The sequence below is a fragment of the Thermobia domestica genome, chromosome 9 (assembly GCF_964235325.1).
Source record: "Thermobia domestica chromosome 9, izTheDome1.hap1.1, whole genome shotgun sequence".
Classification (NCBI taxonomy): domain Eukaryota; kingdom Metazoa; phylum Arthropoda; class Insecta; order Zygentoma; family Lepismatidae; genus Thermobia; species Thermobia domestica.
Window position 1 is genome coordinate 88,997,358 of NC_137462.1, and position 27,697 is coordinate 89,025,054.

Sequence of the window (27,697 nt, forward strand, 5' to 3'; positions counted from 1 at the left end):
CATCAGTAGTCAAAAATGCAATTATAGGGTCCCCACTTATTTGGTGAGCATGAATTCCATGAATTTTGCAGGGCTACATATAATATAAAAACTATATTTTTCCCGACCAAGCGGGTTTCTCATCTACTACGCATGTACGCATTTTTCTGTGTGAGTGCTTGTGTGAACACAGAAAAATTTTCCAAATGATTTATGGGTATTGTTAGTGAAAGCCTTGCTTTTATTCGGACTCTTCAAGCGGCGCCTGTCCCATTGTTGACACCGCACCATCTCCAGCCTGTAGAAAATCTGTAAAGAGGAGTGGGATGCAATATCCATGGTCCAGCTGCAAGTGAATCTTCTGCAATGGAAATTCCGATGCTTGTCAATAGTCAGTAGAGGAGATCGAACACAACTGGTGGTAGAAACACGGAATTTCCTAGGTAAGTTGTGCATTCAAATTTGGCTCAATATAAATGAATCAATCTTTGTATTTTACATAGCATATGCTTATTGCCTACAACGTAGTAAATATTTAAAAGTAATGTGTTCTGTTATGACTGTGTGTCACTATTAAAAGAAATTAAACAACAATAGATAGATTTGCTACTTAATAGTATCTGTTTTTCATACACAGTATATAAATAAACTTTCCGTTTAAGTTCTGTTGTTTTAATTTTCTCGTATAAGAATTCATATTTAAGCATGTCATATTGAACTCGATGTGATCTATCGAATCATGTATATGTATGATCTTTGGACAATATTATAGTTAAAAACAAAAATTCAAGTTTAATTTAATCATAATTTTGGAGTACTGTGTACTGTCGTTTTACTAATGAGAATATACTTCATGTATCAGTTTCATCTTAATAGATGGTGTACTTAAGTTTTCTTCTAAAACCACGAATGGGATTTAGTTGGGCTGATATTCTGTTTAGCGTCCCCTTCAGCAGCGAGGCTATGAGACTTAGACCTATTGATTAACGTAGAATCCGAACATGAGCTCCCGCCGGGAATAGAAACTGGGACTCTCACGCCAAAAGCGTGTAAGCTAACCGCTTCCACTCGACCCAGCTAATTCGTACCATTCTTCTCCATACCCACATTCGAAAGCTTTCAGTTGTTTCTCATCATTTCTGACCCATACGGTACAATACTGCACACGAAGCATTTTACCAGTCTTTTTCTCAATTCTTTATTCAAGGTTAAAAAAAAAAAGTAGCTTCTTCCTACTAAAGACTTCTTTCGCCATTCCTATCCTTGCTTTTATTTCACGTTCACATTTCATATCGTTATTAATAATGCTACCCAGGTAACGAAAACTAGTCATCTATTTTGTCCCCTCCTACTTCTATATTTGACACAGACACATTCGTTCCAATCGCCATGGCCTTTATCTTTTTAACATTTATTTTCATCCCATATTCTTCACATAGAATTATAATATACCACTGTCATATTGTAGTTTTATCCTATGAACCAAATTTTACCTGTAACGTAAAAATCATGCTAATATAATCAACCTTCACCAGATTTACGCATAAAATGGTACTAGTACTTACCAACAACTGCTAGTGTTCCCCTTTGCCTTCTTTGTAAGGCATTGGTGGTATCCACTTCAACTTTCGAGCTATCGCTTCCAGATACTGAAGGTGCAAATACATCATCATCACCAATATCCACTATAGTTCCTCGAGAAGCTCGCAGCTCGTTGGACTCCTGACTTAAGTATGTCGATACTGTGTCTACACTAGGCCGTCGACCACTTTTTGTACTGCTAGAATCAGCATCAAGAACACTGTCTTCACTTGCTGACGGTGTATTATTTTTACTTCCAAATATATTTAAATTATTTAAAATGTTCCTTGCAAAAGTCGAAGGTGTCTTTTCAGGTACGTCTGAGCTTTTTCCTTTCTTAGCGTTTTTCTTAGTAGTCTTTTTCATGGACACAGTTTTTGCTGTAGCTTTTGAAGAAGCATGTTCTGCCTTTGAATTGCCTGATCTCTGACGTGTTTTCCCACTGTGAGCACTCTCGTGATTTCCTACAAAATAAAATTTGCTGTATGAAATCAAATAAAATGCTTACTGATTAACTGCAGTGCTACTATTACTATGATTTTGATCTGATTTGTTTACTTAAAATACTGAGAACATAATATTGTAATGTAGTATGGAAACTGTAATTGGTTCAAACGTTCATTGTTGCAAGAATAATCTTCCCTTGTACTGGTTTAACTAAAATGTTGACTCGAGAATAAGTTCATGAGCCCCGTATTACAGGTCTTGTTTTAAAAATAAAAAAATTACATTAAAATCATAATTGAACCCTTATTGTAGCATGCGAACTACTACAGAACTTACAGAAATTAGAATAAAGAAAGAGCCTATCAATTAGAGATCAATATTGATGAACGTGTGATGGTAATTACAGCCATTTTCTAAAAAAACGTAAATTTGAAAAAATGATGTAAAAAGCGTAAAAGGAATTACAAGTATGTCACGAGATAATACTTTACTTTAATAAAGTACCAACGAAAGGAAACTATAGAATAAATTTGTGGTTTAAGAAAGAATTGAAAATGTCAGTGGCACTGATTTAAGTTTCATACTAAGAATCGCTATAACAGCAACAGGAAACTACATACTTTTTCAAGTTTTGAAACTCTCTTCTCCCTTCTCGCTAAAAGATTTTTGAATCGCTAACAACAATCCATAAAATATACTTTTGCCTGCATACTGTATCAAGCCTATAAGACTAGTCCACCCTGCTTCATATGTTTTATTATTATTATTATTATTATTATTATTATTTAATTCTGCATATATATTCTGGTAGATAGTATTTGTGATAATCGTAAAATTAAAAGTATTTAACGAGAGAGGCAGCTGCAATATAACTCACTAACGAAGACCCGAAGTAAGAAGAGGTATAATAACCTTCGTCCGTCTTGAAAAACCAAGATGGATGTTTATTACATTTTATTTTGTTCTTTTTGGATCAAAAGATCCAATATATTTGAGGCAAAAATTTTCTTGTAGGTCTTATATCTCGAGAACTACATATACTGTAGCCAAACCAAAAGTAACAATTTACTCAGTATGATACGCTTATTCCGTAAAAAATATAAAAACTCTATTTAGGGACCGTTCAAAAATTTCATGGCCCCTGAACCACAAAATTTAATATTTTTCATACAGTAATTTTCTTGTACGCCCCATATTTTGAGAACTACATATAGAGTTGCCAAACCTAACTAACACAATTTATTCAGAATGATGTGTTTATTCCGTAAAAATATGAAAAATCGATTTAGGGACCGTTCAAATATTTTGTGGCCCCTGAACTACAAAATTCAGTATATTTCATACAATCAAACATTTTCTTGTACGCCCCATAGTTTGAGAACCACGTACAGTGAAGCCAAAACTAACAATTTACTCAGTATGATGAGCTTATTCCGTAAAAAAATATGAAAAATCAATTTAGGGACAGTTTAAAACTTTTGTGGCCCCTGAACCACAAAATTCAGTATATTTCATACAATCAAGCATTTTCTTGCACGCACCATATTTTCAGAACCGCGTATAGTGTAGCCAAACCAAAACTAACAATTTACTCAGTATGATGTGCTAATTTCGTAAGGGTAGACCCTGACCCTCGAAATTTAATATATTTCATACAAACATTTTCTTGTACGCCCCATATTTTGAGAACTACATATTTTGTGGCCAAACCAAAACTAACAATTTACTCAGTGTGATGTGAGGTGCCGTTCCAAACTTTTGTGGCCCCTGATCCAAAATCTAGTTACTGGCCAATATCTCAATCATATCTCAATCATTTAGATCATTCCTAAAATTCATGTCCAAAATCGGAATCTTTTTATCCATTTTTCGATCATTCCTAAAATTCTTGTTCAGTATAGAAGCTATACAGGAAAAGATATAAAGCGAAATGTGGAATTCGAAACAGGCACCAAGCGCGTATTTCATCCAACAAAGGAGAAACACTATATACGAGTTTTGTGTTTCCCTCCTGTTTTCTCGAAAATACGCTTCAGTTTGTTGTTTCTTATTATTAAAATTTAATTTATATTAGAACTTGCTTCAGAATATTTCTTCCTACTATCCCAGCTAGTGGAACTGGTGATAACTTGCTTTCATCGCCTTATGCTCTATCTTCGATTCTGGTTCTATATTTATTTTTCTCCTTTAGTAGCAATTCATGTCAATGAAATAAAACACTGGAATACTGAGATTTTAACTGGATTGACGCGGTTTAGAGTTCGGACTCTTTCGTGGTCTAATAGCTAAAGCATTCGCCTTGACTGCGCACGATCTCACGTTCAAACTTCAAGAGCTCATGTGTTCTAATACCACTTCACTTGTGAGATTACAACATTACTGTTGCAGAAAGTTGTAAAGTATAAAGTCTAAAAACAAATGGAGTATCATATATATTATACAATTAAAGTCACGTTTAAATAAAGTAATTTACAAACTTTCATAATCATTTCTTTAAAAGACAATTTATTAAAATCGATTAATAAAATCAATTAATAATCTTTCTACACAACTAAATTCATGCTAGGTTTAATAAACCTGAAGAATCCTACTTGAGTTCAGGCGGCTTGGATTCTTTTAAACCACGTCTGTCACTGCAAATAAGTGAGGTATAAGCTGCAAGAGTATTATAACATGTACTCATTATTTGAAAGCTAGTACGATATGCAATCATGTTAATGGTGTGTCTATAACTTCTGTTCGTTATGTGCTATGTTGTTCATTGTTTGCATTTTACCGAAGAAGGAAAAACTACATTATGATAAGATTAAATTTAGTAATTCCTACGTAACCATTCAGTAAATTACCTGTGAGCATCAGAATTTCTTCTGGTTGTAATTTGACTAATGGATAAGGTGCTTGCTGCACTCGACGAATGTTCCTTACGTAACCTGTATTATTTCTTACTTGAGTAAGGTTACAGAAGTTTATTATATAAGGAAATGAAGGAAACATCTTACTAACATCTACAGTTTGGTCTCCCTGAAAATAGAAAGAAAAATCCAAAATTTACAATTGTTTTATATTAACAATAATCACAGTTAATTAAGAGTTCTGTACGATTTATTCTGGCTGGTAAAGATCTTATGTGTGATTAAATATATATGGGTCATAAAGGATTTTAAATGCCATGTTCCTATCATTTATTCTTGTTTCCTTACACGAAGGTTGGGGAGTAAGTCATGTCAACCCAGTAATATTTCGACAATGGAAGGCTGTATTAAAAATGTGTTAGGCTATATAAAACCGAATGAGTATGGATATTTTGTTGCTAGGAATCATGAAAGAAAACCCAAGCAACTCTCTGACATATACATGTATTAATGCACATGTTACAAAAACTCGTCTCAATGTGATGAATTCTGAAAATACGTCACGGAAACCCAGTAATTTTTAACGATATGAAGTAGATGGAAAATACAGACTGTAGAAGGAAGCCTGACATCAGTACTTTACCTCTAGTCAATAGGTGGCTCTACGTGTTGTCCTGGATGAGCACGGGGCACTGGAAACAGTTGCTAGTCAACCGTGCTGTAAAATTAAAATGACCAGAATGGAATAACGATCATTCATCAAAGTAGCCGTTCTCCGGGGGATAAATGTGAGTGTCTGGTTACTCTGCAATATCAAACTATCGCAAGAGCGGCAGCAGCTTTTCAACATGACGCCAAGCAACCAGCCACACGGACCGGTTAGGCTGACCTGTGTGTGCAGATTGATGTGTCAGATGTGTTGGAACATTTGTTGGAGAACGAGAAACGAGGACGCACGTCAACTAGAGACGGAGACTGGGATCGAAAACACACCATTTATAAAATTTTGACGCAAGATCTGAACCTACGTAAAGCTGAATATAGTTTGTTCCGACCAAGTATGGCGTTATGAGAATGAGTTGAGTTGATTTGATTTTGAGTTTAACGTCCCGTTCAGCAGCGAGGCTATATGAGACGTGGACCTACTGATTAACGTGGAATCCGAACCACATGAGCTCCCGCCGGGAATCGAACCCGGGTCTCCCACGCCAAAGGCGCGTACGTTAACCGCTTAGCCACGGATGAGCTCGTTATGAGAATGAATGGAATCAAAATCTTTCCAAGATCACTGCCACGAATGAATTCTGCGCCAGAGCGTATGAACGTGAGTTGAAACGCAGTCCTCAGAGTGGAGACACCCAGGATCACCGCGTAAGCAGAAGTTTCGGCAGAATCCCTCGCCCCCACGATTGGTGGTGATTGTAGCATATAACACAAGGGGAGACTTGTTTGACATTTCGCTCCTCATGGTACAATCACATCAGCATATTACAAAGACTTCCTACAGCGACACCTAAGACGTGCAGTTAGAGAGAAGCGCCCAGATGTACACTGCACGATAATGCATAGCCACATAAGGCAGCTTGTGTACGGGACCTACTGCGCCGATCGAGGTGGGAAGAAAAATGAAATCTTTCAGTTTTAAATCCCACGGTTATACCACATAGGCTAAAGGAGACGGCGATGATGAGAAATTAATGAAATGGTGGAGTGAAAAAGTGGAACATGGGAGAACCCCGAGAAAACCCACGCACACGGTTTTTGTCCACAACAAAGTTCACTTGGCGTAAGCGGGGATCGAACCAAGGAACTCCACGAACCAGAGATGAACGCTCTACCACTAAGCCACTGCGGCCCGAGGATGGGAAAATCTGGAGTATCCACTGTATCCACAGCGTTTGTCACCGTGTGACAAAAATCCTGCATGGTAGAGATATGCGACCCGCCTGGACACTGAAAATGCTGTGCACCAGCAGATCAACCATTTCAGGCATGATGCGGAAGATTGTGCTGCCAATGGTATTCGACGTCTTCCACATCGAAGGCAGTGTGTTGTAGACAATAGATTATTTTGAAGATTTATCATAACGAGACGAGTTTTTTGTAATATGTGCATTAATACATTCATTCCTACCACAATGAAGTATCCATTATGGTTGCCATGACTTCTCCCGAACCCTCGTATTTCATTCACTTAGTTCTGCGAGCATGGTCGGAGGAAACCGCTTTTGTGATGATTAATCGAGTATGAACTTACGTATGTTTATTTGTTTCTCTCTTTCATCTATTCCTATGGAAATAACTTCTCTGCAAACTCTTAATCACTTTAACTGAAATAAATTCTCTGCGAAATTGTTAAAACACCTCAAGTACAATTATAAAAATGTATTTACAGCCACTCCGGATAATATCAGTTCTTTATTCGTCATGATGACTCATAAATTTGAGATGTGCACCTCTATCAGCTCAAGATGACCAATAACTGGGCACGCATACGCTAAACGTGCTCATGTCTGTCTGTCTGTCTCAACAGTGATGTGTATGACCTTTAAAAAAAAAAAAATTAATATACGTGCAAGTACAGTTTATCGCCTCCAAAATAACTTCCTTGTAATTTTTTAAAGCGATTTCAGAGTCCACTGACTCTTTCCAGCAGCTGAGGAAGTCTTCACATGAAATATTGCTCAAAATCATCGTCAAAACGATGTCCTTTCAGGTGGATTTTGAGTGGAAATGAAAAATCGCACGGAGGTAAGACAATGGGTGAGAAAGCGTTATTATATTCTTCGCGTCAGAAAGGACAACGTGCAAAAAGCACTGCATTTCCTCGTCTGTCCGATTTGAGGACTTTTGGATATGTTGTAGATGAGGACAACCCAGTCAATTGTTTATATGGGGCCAACTCCCTATGACTAACCTTGTGACTTCTAGAGGTCACCAAAGGTCACACCGTACAAAAGGCAGCCTGTCTGTCCGATTTGGGTGATTTTTGGATATGTTATAGCTGAGGACCCCCTGACAATTGTTTATGTGGGCCAACTCCCTATGACCAACTCTGGACCTCCAGAGGTCAGCAAATGTGACACAACGCGTTTTGTCGGAACTTTTGCAAACTAGGCATACAAAATGCAGAACCGATGTAATGGAAGGTCACAAATCGAAACGTATTGTGGGAGACTTCAGCCAGCAGATCAGTCCTACTGTTTCCCGGAGCGGGTAACTTGGACCCCTCTACCCACGCTGCTCCAGTACTTTCCACATCCCCGGCCTCCGAGCCAGCAAGTGATTTTCTCCTTCTGGTATGTGTGTAAAAGCAAGGAACGATGACTCTGTTCCCTCAGCACATTTGTTAACTAGGACAGCCGGTTGCCCTGCCTTGCTACATGATTTCATACCTTGATGATGCTGTACAACTAGTCATCAGGTTCAAACTATACCTTCAAAACCGGAACTTTCAAGCTCGCCTCCTTGAAAAATAACAGGCAAGTCACGTTCTGCAGCATCAAGGAACGTAGGCAGAAAAGTCTGTTGCTGGGATAGAGAATACGTGATACATGTCTAGTGTGACCCATGTACCACAACACGCTAGCAACGTGTACGCAGCAAACAATAGTTCTGGTTTCGCTTTTGCACGTGCCGTACCAACCTAATATTGGATCTTCGAATAATTCCTCGGTGTCGTCTTCGGGGTGCATGTAGCTGGGTTCTTTAAATGCAATCCAAAGTTGATGTTTGACGAAACCTGAGAACCAGCACATTCGCGCACGCAGAATACCAGCCTCCTTTAATTGAACCTCAAACGTATATTGTGCGTCACGTTGCACTGTCTTGAACATATGACGGAGCTAGCTTAAGCTCGTAAACTCCTAGTGCCAGGTCCCGCAACTGCATTTCTGAAAGCACTGGAAATCCTGGCGAGTGCTCTGATGTCATGGGGACCTAGTCATTCCGCCATTCCGCCATCCGTTGTCCAACCAAGCTTTCAAAAGATTTGGTACCATTTCCAAGTCAATCATCTTCCTAGCAAATTCAGGCGTCACACCTGCCATTTCAATGGTGGGACGATACTTACTCAATAGTGTTTTGTACGGCGTGACCTTTAGTGACCTCTGGAGATCACAGGATTGGCCATAGGGAGTTGGCTCCAATAAACAATTGTTTTTATACGTAATAGTTTTTGTACGTAGACAAGAATTTAGAAAAGTTTGTTCCATATTAAGTCGAAAATTGATCTTGCCTATTTTCGGTAACCTTTCTGAAATCCCTGGCTACAAAGGTAATGATACTCATTTCTTGCTGATTTTAAAATTGTTAATCGTGAAAATTTTTCTCCTCTATAGAGTATGAAAGGCTCTTTAAGAAGTTTATTAATTCTTTTTTCTTTTAAGATCGAAATGACCAAAATTCTTATGCACAAAGATTTCAGTAGTAGTTCCTTTTCTTTAAACTGCAAAATTTGTTAAGTCGGTGTGTATATATATATATTTATAAAAAATAAAAATAAAATAAAAAAAAATAATAAAAAAAAAACAGACCGTTGGTACTTGTTTTCCTGCAGTGAACTATATCTTCGTGAATGTTGTTGAATTCTGAAATAAACTCTGATAACGTGTTCTCTTCTTCATGTTTGTGTTTTAAACTGACATGCATGTTCATGCTCAATGCAATATAAATCATTTTCGATAACCCTGCCTCGCTCTATATTCAACGAACACACAAATCTCACTCGTACGAATTTTCACCAAGGAATACAAGTACTAATTTTCGATTTTTTTTTTTTTTTTCATTCATTAAGAAACAGTGTTCTAAAATTAAATGATATATCTCAAAATTTGAATCATGTTCCTTCCAGCCGTGGCAAGAAAAAAAAGATTGAGAGGATAGAGTTCTGATATTGCTCCACAAAAATATCCAAAAATTTGCATCTACGAGATTTTGACCAACTTTGCCAGAGCATATCTTTGGATCTACTTGGACAGTGAGAACTGAATGTGTGTGTATGTTTCTGGCATGGAATATTTTTAACAAAAAAAACTCAAATTCTGAGGTTTTGTGAATAAGCATAAAAATCGTTCCAAATCTTTCTCAAGTATTATGATTGATAATAAATATGTAGATGACGCTAGTAAATTTGTCAATGCATTGGCTAAGTTGTTTGAAATCTATATATATCAAAGGCGTTCGTCTTATGATGAAACTGAATTTTCATGTAATTTTGGAAATAGTAAGTTTTTCCTATTTTACTGTTGATTAGGTTATTCATGTTATTAAAGGACAAAGTCAAATACTCTTGTGGAATTGATGGTATACCAATTTTTATAAAGAATTTATATATATTATCAAAAATTTGCATCTACGAGCTTTTGACAAACTTTGCCAGAGCACATCTCTGGATTTACCTGGACAGTGAGAACCGAATTTAATCTACATATCAACATCATAGGTGGAAATCATACCTCTAAGTTTTGATTGAATTGATGCATTCACAACGTATTATTGTATGTTCAATGCAGGCTCCCTGAATTGCACAAAAGATTTTTTTTTTCCACCAACTTTCAAGAGTTGCATCTAACTGAGGTATGCTTAAACGACTCATTAGTAACATATTCTGAATCAGAGGTAAAGTAGATTCAACTGACATTTGGCGTATAATCAACAAAAGATAATATAGAATTTCTCATCAAGTTTCCTTAACATTGAAAATGGTCGAGCTGGAACAAATGGTCTCGACGTGGAATGATCTACTTATATTTGAATACTTTTCCTTAATGTATCTATTTTACGCAGAAAACCCTAACTCTCATTATGCACAAAACGTTTTAATGTATATTATGTACTTTCAAATTTTTATCTTAAATTACGACTTTTTAGGTGCATAAGGTACAACATACATTAGGCTTATAAATGGAATTATAAAATTATACTTCACCTTTGCCCATGATTCTTCAATAAGGCACTGTACATCCATGTCATAAACATGCCATTCCCCTGGACCATCTCCTCCCCATTCCCATTTCGCTCCTTTTCCAGCTGGAGAATCATGTGGAAAATACTTCCTCCTCACATTATGGGGAACTCCTACGAAAAATACGTTGACATATCCAGTTATACGAAATAGTTAAAAAATACGAACAATATTAGCAACGGCAACTCGTTACCATGTAACATTAATTAACTCTATTCATGATAACATTAATTACAAAAACAAACGGCGAAGCTATAATTTGTAAAAGTTAAATCAATACAGAGAACGAGAATAATAAGGAAATGTGCACACATTAGAAATAATAAACAAATTTTTCACACTTATTTAATAGTGAAGCTTTTTTTCTTAACATATCAACCTGAGATTATGATATGGTAGAAGCAGAACAAGGACGAAAAAACAGCAAAGCGTGTTAGACAGCATCAATCCGTGCCCTCTCTATGTGACTCCAAGGGTAGCAAAGCGAACATACTAACTCAGCGGTAAAGAGGTTATCTCTGTTGCGAATGATCCATGGTTTGATCAAAAGCCAAATCAAATCAATAACAACATAGAAGGTTCCTATAGGTTTTGGTTATATATATATATATATATATATATATATATATATATATATATATATATATATATATAAGAAAAGAAAAACTGACTTTCAATTAAATTCTTGTTAATTGAATTTAATTGCATGATTGCATTAAATTCTTGTTAAGTCTTCCTCCCCCCTACAGCCGACCTTTACCAATCTGACCATTTCTCTTCATTTTTTTTTTGTGCGGACCATTTTTTCATATATATATAATGTCATTTTTATAGTTTTTTACAGACTCCACAATTATTTACAAACAAGATCACAGATATATCTACATACAATACGTATAAATATCAGGGTGTCTACTAAATTTTCATTTTCAAATTCCAGATTTTATCAAGGTTTATTTTTCCATTTTTTTCTAGGTCTATTTAGTAGAGTGACATTTATTGTAACACGTATAAGTTTATGCAATTTTATATAGTTCTTAACAAAAACTGGTTATAATTAGAGAATGCATATGGCAAGTGATAGTTTCTTTAAGTGACAAGATGAAAAAACTGACTGAAATGTAGGTTCTCAAAACATTTCGCACAAGAAAATGTTTAAATATCCCCTACCAGAAGGCCGGTTGAGAAAAATGTGCAGTAGCTTTAAATAGCCTAATGTAGGAATATTATACAGGGGTGAACCTTCATTAAACCGACAAACTTCGGGACATGATTCTCGGCACCCAAAAAACTCTAACTCTTCTCCAGGGCGCATAGTTTCCGAGCTAAAAGGTGCCGAAAGTGTGGAAAAATGAACTTCCGACGCCTATATTTCCAAAATTATCCAAAGTAAAGAATGCTGCTTAAAATCTAGAACAGATAAGACTTCCTTAAAGAGATATTAAGCTGCACTCTCGACGTTCGATAGGTTTGGAAATAGACCTCGGAAGTTCATTTTTCCACACTTTCGGCACCTTGTAGCTCCAAAACTATGTACCGTGGAGAAAAGTTAGAGGAATTTTTCTCTTGTTTCGGGCTCAGGAATCACCTCCCGAAGTTTGAAATGAAATGAAATGAAATCTTTGACTTTTACGTCCCACGGTTATGCCGGTTAGGCTAAAGGAGACGGTGATTATGAGAAATGAATGAAATGGTGGAATGAAGAAAGTGGATGAAACGGGTGGATCCCGAGGAAACCCACGCACACGGTGTTTGTCCACCACAAAGTTCACTTGGCGGGAGCAGGGTTTGAACCCGGGACCCTATGCACCAGAGGTGAACGTTCTACCACTGAGCACTTTATTACAAGCACTCCCCTTTAAAGTATTCTTGTTTTATTTTATGCTAAGTACTGGTAGGACTTAGGGGTGAGTAAGCTATTTTCCCGCCATTTTTTGTCAAACTAGTATTAGTTTAGAAGTAAAAAGAAAATGATCATATATATAATACAAATTCTTAACGCAAAGTAGTCCATATTGTTATAAAAGTTACTGCACATTCTTCTTGGATGGGGACTGGCCATCAGTTATATTTTATTTTAAAATGTATTGTAACATGAAAGTTTAAAAAACAAAATGTTACGGAACCATGCACATTATATGAACAAATATAGAAAACAACTTTCACAGTGAACAGTTTTTGACATTTTACTTCGAGTTCAACATCCCTTTTAACTTTTAACTTGGTAGCTTTGCTTGTTGTAGAAATACAATAACATTGTCCCAAACTTCCATTGCCACCCGGAAAACAAGTGGCATTTTCCATCCACTGGACGCAGCACAACTTCACTGGAATTTTTGTCCATTTGTGATCTCAGTAACTCTCTTCGATGAGCTGCAGAATCACTGAATAAGTAGTGAAAGTGATGTACTAGGCTACACTTATTCCAGTCCATCGATTATTCGTAGCATCAATGATTAATAATGGCAAAGATATTTCTCATTTGTAAGTGCTCTCCACTTATCAGGACGTTTCTTTAAATTTTCCCTGAACTTCTAGTTCGTAGCAACCATGACATAGTCCAGGGTTTTCTGCAGTTGTGTCGTTCCAACCTCCTCCTTTTATATAAAGCAGGGTTGGCTGGTTTAAACTAAGGTGGTTTAAACCAGCTGGTTTAAAAAAAAAACAATTGGTTTAAACCAAAAAACGAAAAATGTTCGTAAAAGTGTAAGTGTTCTTAAAATCTTGATGAACACACATTTGTGGGTTATCACGTTCCACTCCCGTATATTATTCGTATTATATTCAGACCTAATTCCCCAATCAGTACTCAAAGAGATTATGCTACAAAAGCAAATTTTGTTCTTTTTATAACTTTATGAATATTTCTTTTGTGATTTTTTAATAGTTTGTTGTTATTGTTATGCAATTGCAATCAAAGAAAAATTCTAAATATTGTTTCGTTTAATTAATGTTTACTGTTGGTATAATACATCGAAGTACCGTACTTTTTTGGGGGGTGGGGGAGAAGAGGGTCATACAAAATCCCGCCACAGGCATTTATTGAAATCAGAACTATCTTTGGTATCTATTTACGTATAAATGGGTCAGAACCAAAATGAATTCAAATAATTCTTATCTTTATTCACTTTCCTTACTAATATAAAAATTAAGTCGTTGTGTTTCTTTAAGTTGGACTAATAAAAGTCGTAGTGAACTAACTTGGACTAAATTAGTTCTTCTGCACTCTGCAGTATTTTGAAATTGTCCATATGTAATTCTGTATAATGGTTTCACTTGTGCAACTGTTTATTTTTTATTTTATTTTATTTTTTTATTTTTTTGTCCTAAACTGGCTCTTGACAATTATATTAACAAGTATGTAAAGATCAGTACGATGTATTTTTTATCAGGAGTTTTTTGTGAGTGAGTCGGCAGACGTATAACCAGTTAATCCTGGTTTCGAGTTCAAATAGAAGACAATTTCTCTCGGATGTAAGCCGAGAAGCGGTTTTGGATTTCGCTTTAAGCTTATGTAACCCCTTCCAGTGTAACTCGATTGTTGTATGATAACACCAAGGCGAAACAAACTTATTTCTATCCATATGTGATGTAAATACATAGAGCAAATTATTTAAACCAAAAAAACTTGGTTTAAAAAAAAAGGGTTTAAACCCAAAAAACCTGGTTTTTTGATTTTTTCAATAAAAACAATGGTTTTTGCCAACCCTGATATAAAGGTAACTAAGAAAGTTCTGTCCCTTTTTGTGGAGGTCTGTGTTCAATTGGTCCTCACACCCTGAGTTGACTGCAAATGGAGATAAGGCGAAGGTCAGTTGTTGGTGTGGGTATATCCAACATACTACCTGATTGTGGAAGTTCAGCTACATTGAGGACTTGCGTAAGGACAGAGTAAACATGGGACCTCCACCGAGTGTCATAAACGCGTGCATACTGTACGAGTTCAAACTGGGGTTAAACGCCCCTGCAGCGAGGCGGAAGATATGATAGGCCTTTGGTGAGGATGTCGTCACTACGTGGACAGTGCAGCGTTGGTTTAACAAGTTTAAGGACAATGATGAAACACTCGAAGACGCACCATGTGCCGGAAGTCCAAAACATGTACAAAATGAAGATCTTCAGGCAGGAATTGAGGCGAACAGTGGCCAGACATGTGAGGAACTGGGATTATAATTCAGTGAGAGTGGGGAAACCATTCGGCAACACCCCATCAACTTAGGAAGCATTAAAAGTTGGGTCGATGGGTTCCACATGATTTGACGCCGGACCAGAAGGCAACGCGAGCATACACCTGTGTTTCTTTGCTGTCTCCTCTGAGAGAGGCCATTTCTGGAGAGGGTGTTGACATGTGATGAGAAGTGGTCCTGTACGAAGCTCCACGGTTCCATCATCATTGGTTTAGCATCCCATAAGCCGGTTCCAAAACAGCCGAAACCAGCACTGCGCCAGAAGGTCCTCTTGTGTGTTTGGTGGATTGCTCACGGCATCGTGAACTGGTACAGCTTGTTACATTATACCTTGCTATAATGTATCATGGTCCGAGATCTTTTGGACGTTTCAGAATCCTAAGGTACTCACGTAACAATTTTAGTGGAGGTAGTTGGAGAGTACTTTATATCATAGGCCCGTAGTCAAACTCCCTCTATAAAAATTGTTGTGGAAGCACCTCACGATTCTGAAACACGCATTTTTGGATAGGGCACATACTAGTTCCTAAGTGAAGTCTTGACCCGACCAAGGTAGGTACCATAGTTTTGGAGCTATGAACCTTTAAAATTCATTTTTTCATGATTTCGGCAGCCTATAACACGTAAACGATGGGGTTTTCGCCCTATGTTTATTGGAACTTTTTTGTTTGTTTTACTCTCAGGAATCACTCCTCTGCTTTTGTACAACGAATTTAGCGCCATACTGTATATATATATATATATATATATATATATATATATATATATATATATATATATAGTTACAAAATAAGTAGAGATTTTGAGATATGTAAAAATTCATTGTGATACTAAAGCGTTTATTCGCAAGATTTTTACTTATTTCGTAAAATGGGTGATATTTAAGTAGAGATTCCATAAAAGTGTATGTAATAGTATTGTTTTGTAATTTTTGTCTTATTTAATCAATAATATTGAATTACTTTAGGTAGTAAGATTATATTTTGCAGTTTTCAGCGGTTTTCAGTTTATTTTAAAGGGAATTTTCTTGCAGGGAGTCTTCTTAATGAAACTTCAAAATTTTATTTCGTAATGTCTTCGAAAATTTTGAGTTTAGAAATTCAGCCATAATTTCTTGGTACATCCCTTTGTTTAGGTGAAAATCGTTTGTGATTGGATCATAAAAATCTCAGGTATGTTGGAGATTAGCGGCGCCTTTGATTTAAGAGATTACAATTTTTCATCCTATCGTTTCATCATCAAAACAGCCAATTAGTGACTTTCTTCTTCATATTCTTTGTCTTTTGTTGGTAACAGCAGTAGGAAGCAGACAAATTTTCTCTCATCAATTTTGGGAAGTGTAAAATGTAAAAACTGTAATTTACATTAAAGTGATATATTTTGGGACTTAAATAACTTTCTAAATTTGAGTAATTCAGTGAGAAGACTCTTGAGATGCTAAAAGAACAATTGATCTAGAGGCACCAGCAAACCTATTTACGTCAAAATAAGAGTGGTTGGGGTCCGCCATATTATGATTTTGGAAGTGCATGGCCGTGTAGCTAAGGTCATGGAAATTTGTTTTTAAACACGGTTCTAACGTCTCAAGACTGAGAGGGGTATAATTTTAAACTTTCGGATGGCCCATACAATGACTGGATTATTAGAGGTAAAGGATTCCTAAGTTTACTCCGATAAGACTGACCAAGTCAGTGTGGTAATGTTAACACTTCTACAGGGATAAAATTTCAGTTTGGTATGTAGAAAATATTAAGACAATGAGTTAAAACAAACACACAAAAACACAAACACACACACACATACACACACACACAAAAAAAAAAAAAACTTTAAATGATGGAAACAAAATTTACATGTTGACAATCATTGTTGAAACTAAAGGAAAATTTATACTGTAAAACCTCGCTATATCTGTTTCAAAGGAGAATACTGTGTTAACAAAATGTTTCCATTTTTCTTTTATTTATACTTCTATTACAAATTCTGAGCCATTATGTAAATAAAATGTACAAGCCGTGAACTGAATACTTTTTTTTCAAAGCAGAAAATGGGAAATCCAAATTTAGTTTTAAGTAGTCGAGAGTATAGTAATGTTTGCCGAAAATACATAAGCAGTACATGAAAATGTTCTCACTTTTAAAATCTAGATTACAGATGTGAAAGATCCAGAGTACAATCGGAAATTGACACAACCGAATTCTGCGGCGAAATTCATTCTTTCATTCTTTTCTTTCTTTCTTTCTTCTTTTTCTTTTTTTTCAAAATTCTCAGTTTGGAAGTTATTGTGGATTTTTTTTTTTTTTGGTAGGGCCATTACACACCACGGTTGTTTTGTTTAAAATAGATTTTGTATACGTTTTAAACATTTTGTTTTAAACACGTGTATTTTTTAACACTTGTTTTAAACATGTTTATTTTTATTTTATTTTACTTTTGTAAAAAAAATCTGCCAGAGAATGAAAATTGTCAAAAATTGCTTCCTATTCGGAAGACTATTTTCTTCCCATGTGAATGTTTAGATTTCTTGTGGCTACAGCAGGTCAATGTGTTGATCTACAATTTATTTCGACTGTTTTTTCCGCTTATTTTTAACGTATATTGTATTGTTTAAATGCTTCTCAGTAAACTAGCGAGAAAGTGTTGTAGTCGAAGGTTGGACTACTTGAACTGATATTAAAAAATAAATAAAATAATTATCATAGAAACAAATTTTTGTGTTGTATTCAGAAAGCAAACAAAAAGTTACTTGCTAATTTGCGGTTCTGAAATTAAAATATTGCAAGCATTCGTTGATATAGTACATGTTAGGTTCTCAGTCTCCGTACAACTTGGAATCGTTTTACGGGAAGAAAAAAGGACATCATTTGGAGCAAATTTATTAAAGTAACTCAAACTCCATCAGATACGAGCATACGAGCTCGTTGCAAAACGTGTAAGAAAGAAATGCTGGCTTAGTTTAAAGAATGAAGAATCATTATGAAAATGCAATGCTGTGAAAAAACTGGAAACCTAAACGAATGGTAAAAGTGTTGATCAGAAAATTGCTTCTGATGATTCTAACGTCAGTGATGTGGTTAACATGCAACTGGGAACTTCAAGTAAGAATTAATTTTGTATCAACAATATGTTTTTCATTATATTATGAAAATTTTAATTCGACCCTCTTCCCCATGTCAGTTCTAAATTTTCTTCAAAACTTTACACCTTGGCATAGCTTGTATGAAGGAACCAGGCGATAAAGTGCAAGGTATGGCAGTCGTCCTTTAACTATTAAAGCGTGATACTTATTGTAACATTAGTGCCGAACGTCAGTGTCTGGGACAATTTGATCTCAATTTTGTTCGTCTGTCTGTATGATGCACCACGCGACAGGGTGCAATTTTCGGTCTTTTAACATTCAATTTTCAGGGTAGAGGCACGAGACGTCGTAATTACTGTAGAAATTTTGACTGCGATCCGACGTATAATTTCAAAATTAGTAGTTCGGATCTCACTTTAAACAAAAATCTCTGTCTCATATAGCCTTGCTACTGATACAAGACTGTAATCAATCAAACTAAACAAACTAATTTTATGCGCTTCGAATAAACTTAAATTGCAGGATAAATTTAGCTCCAACTCAGTTTTTATAAAATATTTTTAGATAGGGAGCATTCAGAGCACAAGAGATCTAAGTCCATTTTCAGAAAGGTTCATTTCTGTTCAGCAAACGTAGTATCTTTGTAGCCAATCGTACGAAATAAATGAAACAAAAACCAAGTGAAAGGATGTGGACTAGAGTTTCATAGGACAACTGCTAGACAAGGATGTTGATGGCGGCGGAGGAGGGCTAATTTCCCCCTCCTTGCTCATAAATTTAAGATATTAACATTATATTGTGTGCACTACAGCGTGGAAATGATTAACAAGTCAAGCTCCGAATGCCACAGTCAATGATGCATAATTACGTTAAATAAAGGCAGGATGTGTCCAAAAGAATATACAGACGGAAAAAGTCATTTTCACATCTACGAATCCGAGATGAAAAACTACATGACAAGATGCAATCTAGAATTTTATATGACTGCCTCTAGAAAAAGACGTTTGTTTAGAGGTCATCCGCCCCCTACCCTGATTTTCAGATTTTGGGGGCAGTGATGCAGATTTGGAAACCTTTTGTTGAGCAAAGTCCAACATAAAAAAATTTGAAGTCCTTACACCGAATAAATACGGATTTTTATCAGTTATAATCAATTTGCATTGGCCGTAAGAAGTTATAGGTCTATATTGCTCTCTCGTATATTTTTTGGCCTACGGATTCTAAAGGTGGTTTATATTCGAGTTTCAGGCCTGCATAATATTCTAGAAATTGAGCCTAAGCAACGTTCCAGTTTTAATCATCTGTATGTTCTACGTATTTATTCGGTGTAAGGACCTCAAGCTTGTTATGATGGACTTTGTTTATCAAAAGACTTCTAAAACTGCCTCACTACCCCCAAAATCTGAAATTCAGGGTGGGGGATGGGGTGGCTGCCCTCCTGTCCCACTGACGCCCCTGTCTAGCGGCTGTCATAGAAACTATCCCATGCCCTTTCGCATGGTTTTAGTTACATTTGTTTTGGACTCTTGACTGCGAAGATATTACATTTTGAAGTAGAATTCATTTGTTGAACAAAACTGAACTTTATTGAAAATGGGTTTGGATCCACTGTGGTCTGAACGCCCCAAGTATTACATTTCTTCAACATGAAGTGTGCTTCAAACAATACTTTTCGAAAATTTATTATTTTAAAGTAATTTTATTAGCATCAGTGTTCTGAAATAGTAATCAAATTTTGCAACAAAAATCTCACCCGCATCCACGAAACGCGAGATTAGCCCCTAAAGCCATAACTTTCAGAAGCTTAACTCCGAAATGACTTGCTGTAGGGCTAAAATAACCGCACAACCGTATTTCTGGTGAAATTCTAGCCTTAAAACATGTAACATGACTCTCTTTGAATTTGAAATTTCGAATACCAAGCAAAGATGTCCGCCATGATGCTTGATAACACCATCTGATGTGTCAGGCTACTTCCAAGTTTGATCATTCTCCCTCAACCCGTTCTCAACACAAAAGAATGGTGAGGACTTTTGTCTTGCCATGTATATTGATAGATTGTGTGAAATCTCCATAGTAGGTAGATTTAAAATCTTTCTAAAAAGCTTGTTACAACCAAGAAAGTATTTAAGAGAGTCACTGGCAAGAGGGTATAATAAAAGGGAGTCATGATATGATATAATAAGTTGAGAATTACTAATCTATACTGAAATATTTTGTACCCAACACAGTGCAGTCTTAACCAGGATAAAATAAATGAAAAGATCGGTTGCAAGAGCAAAAAGTGTAACGTACACTGGTAACGTCACATTCTATTTTCCTTATTGTTGTAAAGTGTTTGAATTTTCTTTATTTCAGGTTGTGTTAGGTAAAAACACTAAGTTGTGTTTAGTTTGTTGTTATCCATGATTCGTTCGTTATAGTTATTATTTTATATTGATACCATACGTGGCCTACGTAATGTTGACCTGGCCTACGTAATGTTGACATGCACCATAGCCTGGGTGTGTGTATTCTCTACCTGCGCGGTAGGCTATGTGATTATATTCATAAATTAGTTAGGCATCGATCTAAATTAAAATTCAATATTTATACAGAAACACACGTTTCAAATTGCTTGGTACATATTATTGACCCGTGTATACTACATCTGCAGGACTTCGTTAGTGGAGAGAAATCTTATTAAGTAATTATTACATTGAAGTTGAAATTTTAACATCACTACTCATTGCAATAACAATTGTGTATGACCCTTTTACTTTCAAATATAACCTATAATAATAACTGCAGCTTCACGAATAAATTTTGCCATTATATGGAAATGTAAATACATGTGTATAAATATTTTAGGCCTACCTTAAATGAAATTTATATGAAAACGAAGTTCTTCTCTACATTACATATTATATAATTCACTTCTTTTCATTTGTTTACATTACTACAAGTATTACGCTGCGTTTTTGTTTAAAAAAAGAAGAGAAGAATTCAGTTATTTTAAGAAAGAATGTGACGACTTGGAGCTTTTATCTTTAGAAATTTATTATTCGAAATTGCACGATCTTTTGGCTAACCTGTGAAAAGAAATTAGGCATTCTTGGACTAACCTGGTGTGTTTAGATAAAAGGATAAGCTCCAATTCTAAATTAGATTCAACCTCATGTGGATATTAGTCGTCACTTTTGAATGTTCGCCTTGTTAATCATGGAACTGGATGGTGAACCTGTATTGTCGGGAGCAGCGTCATGATGCGGCCAGAAGTCACCCCGTAAAGAGGAGTGGAGTTTGGTGGTGTCAGGAGATTGCTAACGACGGTTAACTTTGGGGAATTCAGGTAACCCGAATTTTCTTTAAATTTATAGACAGTCAGGAACTCGCAGCTATTAGTAAAAACCAAGATGGCGACTTTTATGCTACCATCATAATAATAGTTTCCTATCCAAGTAACTTTTGAATAACTGTGTTCTAATATTTGTGTGTGTTAATAATGGCGAATATAACAATGCCAAGTTAATCTGTGTGCGGCTTCACACATCTTAAACATTCCGCAATCGTCTCTCCACTGATGTAGTCCCTCAGAATTCTCGAGAACTATGACAGCGATCATACTAATTTCTGTTGCTACGGTAACGATGTATAACGCCAAGTGTTAGGTTTCATACTATCTAAATAGTCTGAACCGTAGAGATAAGCAAATAAAATGCAAAAAGAAAATCCAAGTACGGAACTTAATCACAATTTTTGTTTTGTATTCTATTAAGATCAGGTTGTCGACACCTAATAGAGAAAGCATTACCTCACTTGTAGATGTACTCACGGCATCAGCTTGTTGCACTTACTTACTTACTTATTCATTTACGATAGACTGATCTGTTATGTTGAATTGATTTTTTCTCTTGGCACTGCATTTTTTTTTTGAAACTCTGTTTTGTAATTCTCCCAACAAAACAATATGTCATTAATCAGATTTAAGGTGCTGTCTGGTAGATTTTTTTTTGTAGTGCATGCATATTTCATTTGTATATAGTTCATGTTTCCATTTCTTCATTATTCTGGGTGTTGAGGCTGAGTTGAGAGATTCAACGTTATGGCCGTATATAGAGTGATGCCTCATATCTGCCACTATTTCCTTTTATAATGAGTGTTAGAAAGAATATAAAATGGTGGAACACAATAGAGGATAAATAATCGCTCATATAAACCCATATTTTTGATAAAGACAGCCTAATTGTTAACCGCATATTCATGAGGAGTCATAAAATAAGGATCTTGTGAAAGAAGGAGAATTATAATGTACCGTATTTTTTTTTACATTGCAATGTGCCATATTTAGCTTACGTTTAAATGATTGTAAATCAGTCTAGAATAGCATCTAAGTTCGCTTTATGTGATACTACAATGAGGTACTTATAGAAACAAAACAGATAACATGAACTGTATAATTTTATTTTTACTGGCAAAAGAATACAGATTTAATTTTTTTTGTAATCTTATAATTATGTTGTTGGTATATATATATACAAGTTTTTTAAAAAAACTCAGATGACATTTGATGTAAGCTATATTGCTAATAATGTAAAAATTTCTTTTTTTTTCTCTCTCCTGTATGTCGTTACCTGAAAAATAATAAACGAGATCGCTGATATAAAGTGGGACTACATAATTTAGCCTTATAAACAAGTTAAATCAAATAATCATGGCAGTTGAGCGTAAGCAAACAGATAATGCTTTATAGGTTCTAACGTGCGGGTACTATCTTGGAAGGACTCTGGAAGACTAGTCAGAATGCGTTGAATATAAACCACGAAAATAGTTTTATAAATACAACCGTAGTTTGTAGTATTTATGTTGTTTGACCATTTTAATATTTCGGTTTATTCTAAAGTAAAATTTTAGACCGATATGAAACTGGTATGTTTTTTTTTTCAAAATCTTTTCTCATCCCTGGAAAAGAGCGTTACAAAATTGGCGACCTTCAGCTTTAGGATTTGTATAATATTTATAGTTATGATTAAGATATGTACTACCGTCCTTAGAGTTTATGAGGCTGTTGCTTTCGCAAATTAGATACTGTTAATTACTCATTGGTGGAGATTTTGTTGGGGAATGTTTGAGATGTGTGGCCTATATGATGAAAAATATGAGTCTTAGTAAGTCGAGTATGGATCGACATGCACCTGAGAAACATAGTTGTTGTGAGAGTACAGGTGATTCTAATAATGATATATCAATAAACTGTGAAAGATGTGGAAATTGGTTCCATACAAATTGTGTGCAACTATCGTCAGAAGAACTTAAAATATTGAAAGAAAATGATGGTAGCTGGTATTGTTTAAACTGTCAGGCACAAAGAGAAAGAAATTCAGTTGATGAAGTTAGTGAAGGTGCAAGCGCTGCTAATAAGGAGGATAGAGGAGTGAAAAGTGTACCGACAATCGAAATTAGTGGGGGTCCACTTCTGGAAACTTTAAAAAACCTGATTAGTGGATTGGAAACTAGAATTAACACTAAAATGTCCGCGCATATGTCAAAAATGTCTAAGGACATGTCTTCGCTTAAGGAATCATTGAGTAACATGAAAACGGAATTAACTCATGATTTAGGACAGGTTAGATTAGAAATTAATGATACAAAGACTCAATGTATGGAAAGTATAAGTGAGCTTCAAACTAGTTTTTCCAAAGAATTGAGGGATATTGTAACTGATGTAAATACTGTCAAAACAGATGTAGACAATATAAAATTAGGATTAACGGAAACTAACGAAAACCTCGATGTAAAAATTGAATCTGTAGTGAAAGAAATGTCTGACTTAAGAGTAGAAATAAGTAAAGTGAATATGGACTGTCAAAAAGAAGTTAAAGTTGTAAAAGAGCAACAAGCTGATGATAGCCGAAAATTGCGCGAACTTAACGAGGCCACCGTTAACATGGTAAAGGTGCTCGAACGAGATGTAATTGAGGCTAATAGACATAACCGGGACCAGTGTAGGCAGAATATGGAAAATTTGAAGGAATCCGTAAAAACCCAAATTTCCGAAGCGCAAGATAAATGCGAAGCTCTTCTCCGCGAGACGTTAGTTAAACAAGAAGAATCATCAGCTAATAATAATAATAGTAGTCGGGATAAAATATCTCAGAAAGATAGATTCGAAATTGATGTTTCGGAGGGCGACAATAATGAAACTAAAATATATAATTTAGATGGATCGCGGATTAATGATACACCTTTACGTAGGAGATTTTCTTCTTCCACCGATTCGGAGGAAGAAGGGAATGGTTACCGGAATGATAAGAGAAAACGTCATAGAAGTAAAAACTATCGAAATGAACCTCCTGTTTTAAATTGCAGTAAAGTGAGTTGCGAACCCCTTTCGGAGTTACCCGCAGGAAATGTACATTGGGGAAATAGCCCCTCGCAAAAGCGATGTGCTGGTTCTTATTTAAAGGAATTACATCATTTTCCAAAATTTGATGGGAAAATGACACAAGGAACTGCGCAAATTTTCTTGGATGACTTAATCCAAACGATGAACATGTATGTTCTTACCGAACAAGACCGAATATATATAATAGCGAGATGATTGGAAAAATCTGCAAAGATTTGGTATCGAAGTGTCGCGAACCAAATAAAAACCTTTCAAGATTTTGTTAAGTTCTTCAAACTACAATATGTATCTGAACGGATGGAGAGGGCACAGAAACGTCGCCTCTATTCGTTGAGATATGATCGCACAAAATATTCTTCATTGCTGGACTTCGTCCGTTATATTGTAGAAACATATAATTCTACTGTGACGATGCCAATGGATCAAGAACTAAAAGATCTGATTTTAGAATGTTTACCTACAGAGGAATCAAAAATTCTGAAGTTAGGGTCAGTTAGTAATGTCCAAGATTTGATTCTTAGAATAGCCGAACTAGAATGTAGTCCTAACAGCCAGCTTGATAGTCACAGTGGTCCAAAATTCCAAATCAAGAAACAACCGAATGTGAGACAAACCTTTGTTAATCAAAGAAAAGGAGCTAGTATAGATAATGCGGTGCAAACAGATCCGATGAATGTCGAAAATTCTGTAAAAGAAACTCTTTTAAATAATCAACAATTTAGAAATGGAGCTGGACATGTACAACGGCGGAACTGGAAGAGTAATCGAAAATTTAAGAGGAGTTGGGGAGGAAACGAAATTAAGAAAAATCAACCTGTTTCGGAAATTCAAACTTCACCTTTGATGTATGGAAATATACCGCTGCCATACATCATACCAGGGATGTATAATATCAAACCACCATTTGTACAAGGTCCTCCTGTACCTGTTGTGAGTTCTCCTTTCCCTACTCACATTCCGGTGATGACATCAGTCACCTCTTCTTTACATCCGCCTTATCCCTCTGTGACTGTTCAAGCAATGAACACTAGTAATCCTTCCGTTTCGACTAACAATTGTCAGGCTTCGGAAAACAGGTTGAGCAGTCACCTTTAAGGGGAGACGATGACTGCTCAACAAAACTTCTCTCCCCATATAAAAATTTCGATAAAACTTGTGATACAGATTATTCGCTTACCAGCTTTCGAGGAAATTTAGAAATAACTCCTTTTAAGTTAGTAACTTATTTTGTTTTAAAGGAAGAAGAAGAGGATACTACTCACCATGACTATGAGATTTTTCCTTCCCCTTCGGTGAACTGTGAAGTTGGGGGGATGCAAATAAAATGTATATTGGATACGGGAGCTGAGTTAAATTTATTAAATTATAATATTTGGACGAGACTACAAAATTCTTTTCGGTTGGCGAAGTTAAAACCTACGCCCAGAATCCATTTAAATGCCTTTGCGGGGAAAGATGACTTTTCAGTTAAGGGCTTATTAGAGTTAACCCTTAATATTCAAGGAAATTTATTTGATGTCCCGTTCTTTATCGTTAAAGATATGAAAGCTGGACTGTTACTGGGATCACCTTTTTTTGCAAAATTTCAAGTAGTTTTAGATAGTGAAAACCGTAAACTTATTTTGAACAATAATAATTCCGAAAAGGTAATTTTAGATCTATCTTATCCAAAAATCTTATTAGTACATCTTGATAATAAAGCGTCTGATGAGTGTAATGTACCCTCTTCTCCCAGTGAATGTGATACGGATTTCGGAGAAATTTCCGAAACTGAAATCAATGAATACATCAATAAGCGTGAAGATTTAGATGCCGATGTTAAAGTTAAACTGCAGACATTGTTATTTAAGTATAAACATCTATTTTGTGAATATCCAAAACCGATAAAATGTGAACCCTATAAAATTGAACTAAGTGATCAGGATCCTGTCGTCGGAAAAATTTATCCCATTCCTCAGGCCCTGCAGAAAGAATTTGAAGAAGAGCTAAATAAATGGATCCGACTAGGAATAGCCAAAGAACATCCTAGTAGCTATAGGAACCCGATACATTGTGTAAGAAAAGCTTCGGGGGGTGTGAGACCAGTGATTGATCTTCGCTTGTTGAACAATAAAGTCATAAGTCCGAAAATTCAAGTCGAACCCATAAACGAAATCCTCTCACGAATTTCGGGAGCTAAAGTCTTCAGTGCGATGGATGCGACCATGGGTTACTATGGCGTCAGACTGCATCCTGACTCATTTCAGTGTAATAGTTTTATCTACTTAGGGCGGCAATACGTACTCTGTGTTTTGCCTATGGGACTCAAGTCTAGCCCTAGTATATTTCAAAACATTATGAATTCTTATTTCGGATTAGATACTCGGCATTTTGTAGTTGTATACCTGGATGATTTACTTTGCTATAGTTCAAACGTACTGGAACATTTTAACCATTTGGAAAAACTATTCAAAATTCTCGAATTTGGAAACTTTGCCTTAAATTTCAAAAAATGTAAATTCGTGCAAACAGAAATTTTGTTTTTAGGACATGTAGTTAATGGATCTGAAGTGAAATCGAATCCGAAGCATAATGAGGCAATTAAGTGTTTCCCGATTCCTAAAACTAAGAAAAAGTTACGATCTTTCCTAGGAATCCTTTCATGGAGAAGAAAATTTATTCCCCAATTTGCTGCATTAACTGCGCCTTTCTTCGACCTATTAAAGAAAGATAAAAAGTACCAACTTACTCCTGAATTATTAGAACGGTTCTACCAGTTGAGGACGTTACTGAGTGAGCCTCCAGCACTCAGTCAACCCGATTTCTCAAAACCTTTCCACTTGTTCTCGGATGCGTCATTGGAAAATTTAGCCGGTTATCTTGGACAGTACGACGAAACCGGAGAACTGTTAGTTATCGAGTACGCAAGCCGTAAGTTAAAATTATTGGAAATCTCCTACTCTATTTTCCAGTTGGAACTTTTAGCGGTCCTGTTCTTGTGTGAACGCTTCTCCTATTATATCCTGGGCAGGCGAGTCACAGTTCATTGTGATAATAATGCTGTGACCTATGCGTTCACATTACAAAACTTAGATACGAGGACAACAAAAAAAATATTAAAGTTACAGCGGTTTGACCTCCGGTTCGAACACATTAAAGGAACCGACAATAAAATAGCAGATATACTAAGTCGTAATACTCCCGAATGTAATGCCGAACCTAGTAACTACCAAATAAATTTTG

At 35.8% G+C, this 27,697-nt stretch overlaps 1 protein-coding gene across 1 annotated transcript in view; it reads right to left on the reverse strand.

The window, feature by feature from the left end:
* Positions 1-27,697, reverse strand: part of dx (deltex E3 ubiquitin ligase) — a 59,860-nt gene that overhangs the window by 18,406 nt on the left and 13,757 nt on the right. The window contains exons 2-4 of the mRNA XM_081771507.1: positions 10,789-10,937; positions 4,854-5,028; positions 1,545-2,024 (exon numbers count right to left, since the gene is read on the reverse strand). Coding sequence (XP_081627633.1) covers positions 1,545-2,024; positions 4,854-5,028; positions 10,789-10,937 — 804 coding nt within the window. The remainder of the gene's footprint in view (positions 1-1,544; positions 2,025-4,853; positions 5,029-10,788; positions 10,938-27,697) is intronic.